Here is a 12,352-nt window from a genome sequence, read left to right on the forward strand (position 1 = left end):
TGACCATAGGACGCAGCAGAAGTGACAGGGTGTGACTTCTGATGCTAGGCCATAAAGATATTGATGGAGACAGAAAATAGAAAGTAGGATAGTGGTTACAAGGGGCTTTGCAAGGGGAGACCGTGGAATGATAAATTCTGAAGATGGACAGTAGTGATGGTTGCAGAACAAGTGCATGTACTTAATGCCATTGAACTGTATAGTTAAAAACGGTTCAAATAGTAAATTTCATATCATGTATAAATTTCACCACAATAAAAACAATTTTTTAATATGAAGATGGATCGCAGAGCTCTGCCTTGGTCTGTCTTGGGTCACTTGCCGTGGGGGAAGCCAGTCGCCATGTCGTGAGGGCCCTCACACTGCCCCGTGGAGAGGTCTAGGCGTGGAGGAACCGAAGCCCCCTGCTAACAGCAGCACTAACTAGCCAGGTACGTGCGTGAGCCCCCAGGAGGCAGATCCCCCAACCCCAGGCAAGCCTTCAGCTGAGGATAGAAGCCATATAAAACGATAATGTTAATTGTTTTAACCCACTAAGTTTGGGAGGAATTTTTAACCCAGCAATAGGTAACTAATGCCTAGAAAGAGGCACAAATTTGAGCTGTCTCGTCCCCTTTCATGGCTTAAGCCACCATCTCATTTTCCTAGCTTCCACTTAGGATGCAGAAGGCTGGAAAGAGCCGTGTTCACACCATTACGACAAACACACTAGGTAATATGCAGAATCACACTTTTTCTCGAACACATCAGAGCATCGAGGTGGCAGCTGGCTGCCTGTTACGGCCCAGCAGGGGGTGGGAGAGCGCGTCAGGGAGAGGGGGAGGGGGCTGACCCTTCGTCTTCACCGGCACCCACTCGGCAGCGGCCCTGGCAGTGTGTGCCCCCTGTGGTCACCATGTCTGTGCCCCCTCGCTGGTCTCCTTTTGTCTTTCCAGTCCTCCAACAATACCTGTTGAACCTATTCCCTAAACTAAATTCTGTTTCTTCAGATCTGTGTGGTTTCTGTTTTCCTACCTGGCCCTCAACTGATAGAGCACACAAACTCAGTTCAATCTCTTTCGGGGACAGAGATAAGTGTGGTGGAGTTCCCGCCTGTCCAGATAAACCTGCAGCATCCGAGCCTGGACCACCCGTGCTGACTCATCTCCTCCCCACTTCCCCCCACCTGTGGTCTGGCGCACAGTCGTACTTGTGACCCCCAACACGGCACTTTTCTTCATCTCGCCACGCCTTCCGAGCCCAACTCTACTAAAATCGGACAATAGGAAAATGAGGCACCTCAGCATTTGAGGAAGCATTGAAGAGAAGGAAGGATTCGTTTTTTCTTTGGTTTGTTTTATACCTTGGGAATAGACAACAAAAATTGAAAAGGATGATTTATGCTTAGGCTGACTTTCATTCCTCTAATTTTTTTCCTCACTGATGTTTTCACTCTGGGGGAAAGTCACTGGATAAGAACGAGAAACCCGGGAAGTCAGTCTCATTTCTTTCCTCCTCCCCTTCCTATCACCAGGGTAACCTACTTCTTCCTCTCACTCAGAAGAGGAAGAGTGCTGGACACATGCACGTGCACACACATATTCTGGCCTGCAAATCAATTTCCCTATCTGAAGTAATGATACCGAAACTTACAACATATTAAAAAAAATTCTGGGATGTCTTCAGTGAGTTGGTTTGAGAAATAACAGAAACTTCCCTCCCTACAGACTTTTTATGAACTAGGACTAGATGTGGAAAAAAAAAAAAAAGGAGAATCTATCTACCGCCTGAAGAAGACCCTAGCCTCCCAACCAAAAAGTATTTTCAAGAAACAAAACAATAAAATGTATAGGAAGACTCCAGACTGCCACTGCTCGCTTAGGTGATGCAACAGATATAGGCTGATGGCCCCAAGGGAGCAAACACTGCTCGGAAGATGAAAAAAATCTCAGATATCTCAATGGTTTGTGCTCTGCTCCAAAAGGCCTCCATACATAAATATATAGCTATAGTTACGCAGTATATCTGGGATATTAAACTTTCATGGACTGGTAATATTTAGGGGAAAAAAGTGTTAACAAGGCTGTTTGGGAACGAGAGAGAGGACACTAGTGAAAAAAGGATTGAGAAACACAGGTCTAGATAAAAATCACACACGCTGCATTTTTTTTTTTTTTTGGCTTGAGCACTCCCAACAGTATTATATATTCCTCCAGATTTCTAATAAACTTGGCAGAATCATCACTTTTTCTTGAGTAAGAAGAGTCAGGAATGTAATCCAGGGGAGAATTTACCGCCGACTAAATCTCGGTGCACAGTGCTTTTATGAAAGCTGATTGTCAACACCCAGACGAATGGCTTCCTTTACGTGCCAACACACACTTTGGTTGAGGCTAAATAGCTTATTTCTCCACCTCAAACTGTTACTATTCCCTCCCACCAGAAAAAAAAGTGTTTCCAGCCACCCACATCCCCGCTAGGTCACTCCAGGCTCCCCTGTGTTCAGTCTCCACGGTGACACATCACAGAGACGGGTGCCACCCGTGTTACCACCGCGGACAGATGGGGTGTAGTGAGTGTGCTGCCTCCGCTCTGTTCTGATGACACGTGTGTGACACATGTGTGCACCTTTGCCTGATAAGTCATCCTCTTATCTGCACAGCTCACATGCTGTGCCGTGACACTTCTGTAACCAAAGCATGACCCGTTTTCTCCACGGCCTTGAGTCCCAGTTACTAATCACACCATTATGTCAACTTTGCAAGTACTTTATAAGACATCCGGGGTACACAGACCAAATACACACCTCCACTCACATAATCGCGTGTGCTCACTTCATAGTCACCAATATCTGCTAAGTTCTAACGCAATTCACTCACTGTGGTCTTCAGTTATTCATTCAATCATTTTGGTCAAGGTTTGGGGCTGTAAGGAGCTAATAAGATTTTAAAAGCACAGTTTCTGCTTGTGGAGAGAAAGAGAAGGGCACAAATAATGATATAATATGAGGCATTTCAACAATTATGGAAGAGATGTATTTACAAACTGGTGTTTCAGAAGAGGGAGACATCACCCCCAGAAGCAGAAGTCAGGGAAACTTCATGGAAAACAGGTGGATTTCAGCAGGGTTAGGGTTGGGGTAAATGCGGGTACAGAGGGAAGCCCCACAAGCGAAGGTGGTAAACCGCATGAGCTGAGGGGCAGAGGGAGGAAAGTTTAGACAAAAGGAACAAGAGGGCTGACCGGATAGAAGCCCATATACCACGCCTCGTTAAGTTTTTCATATTCAAAATCTTAATACCAAATATTTTTAAACTGGGAATATGTCATTTTACTTTAGTAAACATTTTGAGAGCGTTTACCTTCAGTTGGAAATTTCTTGGCTCGTTCCTCAAAGAACCATTCTCCAGTTTTTATTTTCACGTTTCTGAAAAGCAAGCAGAAAGGAAGCCTCAGAGAGAGATGTGGGTGGTGCCATATTTGGCTCATACAAGGTAGCGAGATAACATCAAAACATTAGTCCGGCAAAGGACCTCAGAGTTCAAATTTCTGGCCCAAATCCCTAACTATACAGATTTCCCATAGAGATTAAGTGATCTGACTAGAAAGCAGCAAAGCTGCAAATCTGAAAAAGAATATATATAAGAATACATTATATATATATATATATATATACACACACACACATATATATATACTGAATCACTTTGCTGTACACCTAAAATGAATACAACATTGTAAATCAACTATACCTCAATAACAAATAAAAATAAGTAAAATAAAAAGAAAGATAAGATTTTTTAAAAAGCAGCAAAGCGGGAGTTTCTACTTGGGTACATTTTACCCTGCATGTCAATGTAATGTAACACAAAAAATATACAAGGAGAAACAAAGTTGCCACCAAAATGATCAATTTATCATGTTTATGGTGGGGAGCAATGGCATGAAGGAAAATCAACAAAGAAATTCAGTGCTGTCTATTTAGCTAAGAAAGAGATCATCCTTAGGTTAGGCTGAGGTTAGTTTGAGCTAACTACAACATTTACCAAGAGCCAACAGAGCAGATTCACCTGAGAAGTTTCCTGGGAGCACCTGAAATCTGGGATATGGGATCAAAGGGCTTCACTGGAGATTTGGGGATCACTTGAGAGACAGGGGACGTGACCTCTCGTTGGGAAGCCGGTCTGACAGCGGCTCCCTGGGCATCTCTACATCCCCTCCCATCCTACTCACAGGCCCAGCAGCACGGGAGCACTTTGTACGGTCACTGGTTGAAACTGAAGTCCCAAAGCCTGTTTTACTCTTGATAGTTTCCAAGTTTCCAAATTTCTAAACAAACCACCCTCAACCTCAAAGAGCCTCAGAAAGGTAAAACTGTCAATAGCCTTTCAGGACATAAAAAGTTAAACACACAGATACTATAAATTATTCACACCATTAAAATAATGTGCCGTAAAACTTGTCAATTCCTAGGTCATGCAAATTTAAGAAAAATGAAAACTTCAGTCAAATTCTCTTCTATAAGTACTTACTGAAATACATTCTCCATTAGGTTCCTTCAGGCTACACACGATCTCAAACGGATTTTAAGTTAATGCTTACAAATGCAGTAAATTCACAAATATATGCCAATCTACATTTTTTTTTTTTTTTTAAGTATCCTATCTTTCTCTATGGAGCCTTAGTAGTTGTCAGAAGACATCAACCAACTCCCTCCCCTTCATCTTGTTAACAACTATTATATTCTCTGATTAGTATGCAAATGATTATTCCCAATGCTTAGTGACCAGAACAAGGAAAACATATGCAGAGCGTTTATGAATTTTGGCAACAGAATTTTGATAATCAGTCACTATCATTCAGAGCCAAGGATATATAAAACATGCAACTGTGATATATCACTAGAGAGACAGGGGAAACTTTTCTTCCGTAAAATCAGAAACTCAGATATCTAATCTACTAAATCGACACAAAACACGTGAAGGAGAACTCAGCATCTCAACGGAAGTTTTCCCCTCTGGTACTTGAAGACAAGCAGAGGATCAAAACCCAGGGAAAGTTCGCAGAGATGAACGGGGGGCGGGGGGTGCATTCACGCTCCTTTGAATTGCCATACCCACAACTGCTCTATTTCTGAGGACGCTTCGTCCATCCTTACACAGCGGGACAGTCTAAGGGGAGAGTAGGAGAGGAAAATCAAATGTGGAAACAAGGAGGCCTCCATCTGATAAACAAACATCACTTCCTGATGTTTATTTTCCTGGGGGTGGTGACCCTTCCAGCTCATCTACTCTCTCACACTCTCCAGCCCATGACCTGTGACCAAAAGCATTTACATATGAGACAGGTGCTGGGGGCGGGGCATGGCCTCAGACTGGACCTGAGAGAGATCAGAACTAAGAATTCAGTGGCAAATCAAACCATGAATTTACAGTCAGCTGATCTAGCCAGACACAGGCCACCACTGAGAAGTAATCACACCCGTAGATGCACAATCACGAAAAAGGAAGAACAGCTAAGGGGACGGAGAAGAGGAAGGTGAAAACGCCCGAATAAACATTTTTTTATTACATTTTACAACATTTTATTACAAAGTCCTCCTCTAGCCCTGGTTTCAGAACCTATACAAGAAGCAGATAAAGTAGAATATTAGTATCTCCTAGTGCTAGCCATCTAACGTTACCATCTAATCATCTAACTGAATCCCAACGGATTACTTGTGAAATTCAAGCAGGAGCTTCCTTGGCAGGGACAGATTTGAACACAAACCCACAGGTCTCTTGGGCTTATCTGTGACTAAAGAATGGAAGGATAAAAGTACCACAGGCCTAAACCATACGATGACAAGTACTTCTTGCATTTGAGGCTGTTTCCTTTGAGAACTAGATTGGAGCTGGATCTCCATAAACTCTTCTGCAGAATCAGCTGTTTCATAAGCATTTATTCCCTAATGGTTTTCATAAGGGTTCCCAGTCCACACAAATCCCAAGTGTTATAAGAAGGACCATTTATGGCTCTAAGACAAAGGTGAGCAGGTCTTGCAGTGTCTCTGTCCTCATTACGGCCAACACAGGGTAGCATGACTCACAGTAACCAAAGGAAACATTCTCTCCCCCCTCAGCGATGACTCACTCAGAATTTAGCTATGAAAGCTTCTTGGAACATTTTCTGAACCCAGCAATAGATTAATGGTTTTAAAATTCTCCCGCAGAATCATGACTTGCTTCTTTAAAACTTTTTCGATCAATTGATAAATCCATCTCAGAAAGCAAAATCCAAGGATGGTGAAGAGAGCAAGAGATCTAGAGTTCCATGTCTGACTTTCCATGAACTCTGCATGAGGATCACTTTAACTAGAAACGCCAAGCACACGGTACATCGACAGCTCTTAATAAACTGCTGGAGGTTCCAGCATCCATTTTCATAGCCTTGAACTCTGCTAATGCTGTCATTTCATTAGCAAAAGAGAAATAACTGTTGAAAAGCACTTTGCAAATTCTAGCACTCAAACGTTCAATAATACGATGAATGGAGGACCCTAATAGAAAGATATTCAATAGTCTGACCTCATTACTATCACAGGCAGTGAGCCAAAGAGGCCTGCTGGAATGCACTTTTACTTTGCATTCAAATTACTAGCATCTGCAGGTGGGTAAGCCATCACATCCATGCTTTATGTTCCAAGAAGAGCCAGCATGATGTCCCTAGAATTGCTTAATGTATTTCTACCATTCAATGAACAAGAGGTAGAAAATTCATCTGCATGCCAGGATTCTTTAAATGCCTTAAAGACACACATCTCCCAGGCAGATTTGTGCTCTAACCAGTGCCCTGATGGCAAGGAAGCCTCAAGAAAAGCCTTGGTGGCTTATCAGACAAACAAGCTATAAAAACACCAAAAGCAGCAGCCAGATATTGTAAAACTAAGATCAACCTAATTTCTTTGTACTGGCTTGTCCAACCACTTGGTAATTCCCAGCTAAAGTGGTCCTATGCACCCATACAGTTGAAAAAAATTTTTACTTCAAATAATCTTATACCTAAGGCGGTTTTCAGCTACAAAACAAAATAATGAGGTTTTTTTCCCTCCATCAACTAGCTCAGTTGATCTGATTCCAATGTTCTTACGGGGAAAAAAGACTGATCATTGTGATTAAATCCTAGGTAACCAGGAGTCGGAATCAAGATGAAGATAAAGAAACGATTTTAACCAAGCAGCTACCATCACTTCTTGCAAAACATGAATAACTCTACTTAACCGCAGAGAAAAGGCAGGTCCCCCGCGCGTCATATTCAGTGCTGTATCCACAGCCACGAGCACAACAGAGGGACACGGTGGGGCTGGTGACTACGGGTGGGTTGATGAATGAATAGCCCCACCCCTGCAGGGAGCACCCTGAGAACTGAAGGGATAAGGTGGGACCGACATAGGTGGAGCCCTGGTGGTACCGAGGCATGATGTGCACCACGCCCTCTAAATGTGTAGGGGCAGGGATCACAAACGCAGGCACCAAGCAGACACTCTAAACGAAGGGCGTGGCTAAAGGATGAAACAAGAGAGAGGGGTGGGCACTGTCGTGAGCTGCAGAACCCATGCCCCGTTTTAAGGCGTTACAATGATAAACATTAGACATAGAGCAGGCCAACAAAACAAGGCCTGTGGGCTGTCTGCAGCCTGTTGGCCATGAGTTTGTGATTCCTGGTTTGTTACATCAGATAATTAGTCAATGAAAGAAATAACAATTCTACTGCAGCTGCACAGAGCTGCACTTGTTAAAGTCTCAAACAGAAATCGAGTTAGACATTGTGCATCACCCTGTCTTCCCCATAGATCAAAGAAGGGACTCCACCACCACCGACAGGTCACGAGACCACAGAGACAAGGAGCGTGTACTCTGTTGGCAAACCCTGAACCTGGATGTCTGAAGACAACGCAGAGCCTTGACAAAAGGCCACGGGCAGGAGAAACAGAGCCCTGCAGACCAGGAATGGCTACTCAAGGTGCATCACTGCGGGAACCAGGGAAAGTTTCTGAAGGCAGTTGTCTTCAAAAGCATTTAAAAACCGCCTCCATGAAAAGGAAACAAAGACATAAGGAAAAGCCAGGCTGAAGTGACGAGACGACAGACTAGAATAAAGGAAGATTTACAAAACAAACAATGCAAACGCAGAACAAGCTGTTTTACCAACAGGAAAGAGCAGAATGGAGAGTCTGGAAAGTTGAATCAGTGATGCTTTCGCAGAACATGAGAGAAAAAGACATTAAATATTGAAGGAGAAAATAATACAAATGTAGGATACAGAACAAGGCCAACCTAAGTTATTCCCGAAGAAGCCTGGGCAAGTGGCATTGAAGAATAATCAGAATAATTAGACAGGACTGAAGAAAATGTTACTGAGTCAAAAAATAAGCAAACTCCCACCTCACACCCATTAGCGGCTACCATTAAAAACAAAAACAAACAGAAAATAACAAGTGTTGATAAGGATGTGAAGAAACTGGAACCCTTGTGCCCCTTGTGCACTGTTGGTGAGAATGTAAAATGGCACAGCTGCTGTGGGAAACAGCACGGCAGATCTGAAAAAATTAAACATAGAAATACTATGTGACCCAGCAATTCCACTTCTGGGTACATATCTGAAAGAACTGAAAGCAGGGTCTCAAAGAGATGTTTGTACACCCATGTTCACAGCAGCATTATTCACACAGAGCCAAAGGGTAGAAGCAACCCAAGCACCCGTCAGCAGATGAAATGGACCAACAAAATGTGATACGTACACGCTAAGGAATGGGACGCAGCCTTAAAAAGGAAGGGATTCTGCAATACGCTACAGCACGACCGAACCTGGAGAACAGTATACTCGGTGAAATAAGCCAGTTACAAAAGACAAACACTGTATGACTCCACCTATGTGAGGGACCTAGAGTAGCCAAATTCACAGAGACAGAAAGTAGGATGGGGGCTGCAGGGGCTTGGGGGGAGGGAGAAATGTTTAACGGGTACAGAGTTTCAGTTTTGCAAGATGAAAAAGCCTGGAAACGGATGGGGCTGATGGTCCCATAATAACGCGAACGTGTTACCTAGCCGAGTTGGTTTGCCTGTCGCGCAGCAAGCCGAAACGCTGGGACGCTGAGGTTGGCAGCAAACAGCACAGAGACGGGGAACAGACCTCAGCTCCACCTCCTGGAAGGCAAGGCGCTCGAGGTATTTATGGGATGAAGGATAAAGAAGCAGGGCGGTCTGAGCGTGGGGAGCGTGGGGAAAGGTGATTGGAAAAAGGTGGGTCCTAGCCCTTCTGAGCAGTAAATAGGCTACAGGTCTCTGCACGTGGGAAGATGCAGGAGCTCAGCACGACCTGAGGATGGAGTTTTCTGCCCTGTGACGTCAAAAGGTCACGGCCCGGACGCTCGCGCATGCCCAGTTGGAGGGTTGGGCCAGTCTTAACCAGTTCAGCTCAAACTAGACGCAGCTGACTCCAAGTACCTGGAAAACAACTCCGGCAAACATCTCACTGTTTAGAACAATAACGGAGGGCAGGGAAGTCTTGTAGATGACCTTGATGAGTGAAGGCCGGTGAAATGGATTTGACTAACGATTACCCATGGTTTCAAATGTATTTAATGCCACTAAACTGCACACTTCAATGGCTAAGACGCTGAATTTTAGGTTATGTGTATTTTGCCACAGTAAAAGGTAATTTTTAAAAAAACAAAACAAGCAAATCTAAGAGACAGGCAGCTCAAAGGAACTTTCCTTATTCCATAAAAATCAGTGTGGAGAGACTCAGACCCAGGCATGTACTGGAAACTGTTTTTAATTACAAGGATACAGCAAAACACCAATATGCTTCTAGTACATAAAATCCAGATGATCAATAAAGAAATAAAAATAAAGCTAGTCTCCAATGTCTCTGTCACATTAAATTCCAAAAGACAACGATAACACATTAACTGAACTTTGAGATGAAAAGTTGGGACTTGAGATTTAAAAGCCAGTGAAGTCCTTACTCATGAGAAAAGGCTACCGAAGGCATCCTCAGATAGGCAATGGCTTAGGACACATGCCACCCACATGCTCTTCTGGGAAGAAAAATCTTTGAAGAGACACTGCAGTTCACTGAAAATGAATCAAAATAAAGGACCTGCAAATTGGGAAATCATGGTCTCAAAGATATCTGCGTTCATGAAACAGTGCAACAGTGGAGTCATCTAAAATCGGTAAATCCACCCATGACTTGTGTTTGGTACTAGAATGCACTCTTGGTCTGATCTATGGACATGGGTCTGTTATTGTAGAAATTCCTGTGAACACTGGAAAGGACGTACAAGCCTGTCTGGTATCCCTACGTGCCCAGTATCCTTAACTCTCGCCTACATTTCAGCCCAGAGTTTTAACCACGGCAGCACTTCACCACCACGCTGAGTGCCAGACTGGGAAAATGGCCTCCTGGCACTGACCTTCCTGCAGGGTGAAAAGTTTCAGCTGAACTGAGTGACCACTTCGAGTATGAACTCAAGGGTATGGAAAGCTTACTCATCTCAAAAAGGCTTTAAAAGCAAGACCTGCCGTGACTAATCAAGTGCTGACCACAGAAGAAATTTCAACTTCAACAACAATAAAAATGACACTCAAACTACTGTGAAAACATTCCCTTCAGTAAGCACAAAATAAGCTTTTCAAAAATAAACTTTTTCAAAAAGTATCCCACAAATTTCCACTTTTTAACTATATGTTTGGTAACATAAGGCTTCAAAGGCTGTTAAGTAATCCTTACTCTCATTTGGCCAATGGATAAAAAGAATATCATGATCCTTTACGTAATTATCATCTATCCTGTTCCCACAGAAAGCAGTGTACCTATACCATGTGAAACAGCCAAGCTTTCTTGTGAGAACTAAAACAGATGCTATCTCCAAATCAGAACTAAGAAGAAAAAACTGTATTTCAAAGAACAAAAGGCTTTTTCTCTGTGAAATTAATTTTAGTGGCTAACCTTTTGAAAATTTATGGCTAACCTCTTGAAAATTTATAAATGTACAGCTATGTGTAATATTTTACTCAGTATATTTAACTTGTCTATGTACTTTTTCATGTGAAACGAATTAACAGTTCCTATCAACAATGCTAAAAATCAGATTAGAAAAAAGAAGAAATCAAGTTTTGAAACAAAGAGAAGCAGTAGAAATATGTCGTTTTAACCTTGGCACCAAGCCAAAATCCTTCCTTGGCCAACTCTGTTAAACCATACCTGGCGTTCAATTTCTTTTCTATCTTTTATAGAGTTATACCTTTTACTCACTTGGGCAGGAGGATTTACAATAATGAGTTGGAATTATTCCATTCTCATACATTAGTTATTTGCCTCGTGGATATAAAGTGGTGATTCGGTATTTTACCGAAACATGGGATTATGAAAATACTGGGAGTATCTGTCTGAAATTTGAAAGATTACATTTTCCAAATTCTAGGAATCTGACTCTCTCTGCTTTCCTTCTCCCAAATCACCCCTCTTCTGATGGCTCCTGCTAAGGATAACACACGGCCCCCATCACTGGAAGCAACTTTCAACCAACCTTCCCTTCTAAGTCCTTCCCAACTTGCCTTTGTTTACCTAGTTCTTTCTGTTGCTTCTCTTTTACTCTCTATTTCCTTTTGTTCTTCCAGTTAAGCATGAAAAGCTATCAGTTTTGCTAGTCCTCAGAACTTTTTTTCACTTCTCCCTCTTTCATCCCCTATGACCAAGTTCAATCACCCCTTTGTTGAACTGTCCCTCACATTCCCCATCTCTATTGCCGCCAGCCTCATCCCCTCACGCCTCGTTCACTGAAAAGTCTTTCATCTGCTTCATTCACCTTCATCTTCCCCTCCTGAGTCCATCCTGCAGAATGCAGGCAGACTTTCACCTGGCTTTCTTCTGGCAACGTGCTTATGCTCACACCCCATTTCCTACAGCCTCCAATCCAAACTCTTCCGAGTGGCTTTTAAGACCCCGTCCCTCCGGGCGAGTCTCCCAGAAGGCAGGAGAGGGAGGAGATCAAGAAGGGATGGGATAAATTAGGAGTTTGGGATTAACAGATATACACTACTATATATATAAAAGAGATAAAACAACAAGGACCTTAGAAATTTAAAAAGAGAGAGAAAAAGAATCATTTCTTTTATATATATTCTTCCAGATAATTTTGCTTATGTATCTTTTTTAAAATGAAAGAAAAGTGTACCACAAGGTTTTATAAGCTGCTCTTGAAACTCACAACAGCTGGTATGCATCTCTGTGTTAACAGCACCACCTCACATTGTTAATGGCTTTGTAATATTCTACTTGATTGGATGTGTTCATTTTTACCATTAAAAATAATTTTGGATCACTC

General features: G+C 42.7%; 1 protein-coding gene across 5 annotated transcripts in view; it reads right to left on the reverse strand.

The window, feature by feature from the left end:
- SYTL3 (synaptotagmin like 3) overlaps window positions 1-12,352 on the reverse strand; it is an 81,342-nt gene that overhangs the window by 63,510 nt on the left and 5,480 nt on the right. For 4 of the 5 annotated variants that reach the window (XM_059941872.1, XM_059941871.1, XM_059941868.1 and 1 more), the window contains exon 3: window positions 3,342-3,406. In XM_059941872.1, the coding sequence (XP_059797855.1) occupies window positions 3,342-3,406 (65 nt within the window). Of the gene's footprint in view, window positions 1-3,341; window positions 3,407-9,061; window positions 9,135-12,352 lie in introns of those variants that run through there. The other variant, XM_059941873.1, reaches the window with a different exon arrangement.

This window comes from Balaenoptera ricei, chromosome 12 (genome assembly GCF_028023285.1).
Source record: "Balaenoptera ricei isolate mBalRic1 chromosome 12, mBalRic1.hap2, whole genome shotgun sequence".
Taxonomy (NCBI): domain Eukaryota; kingdom Metazoa; phylum Chordata; class Mammalia; order Artiodactyla; family Balaenopteridae; genus Balaenoptera; species Balaenoptera ricei.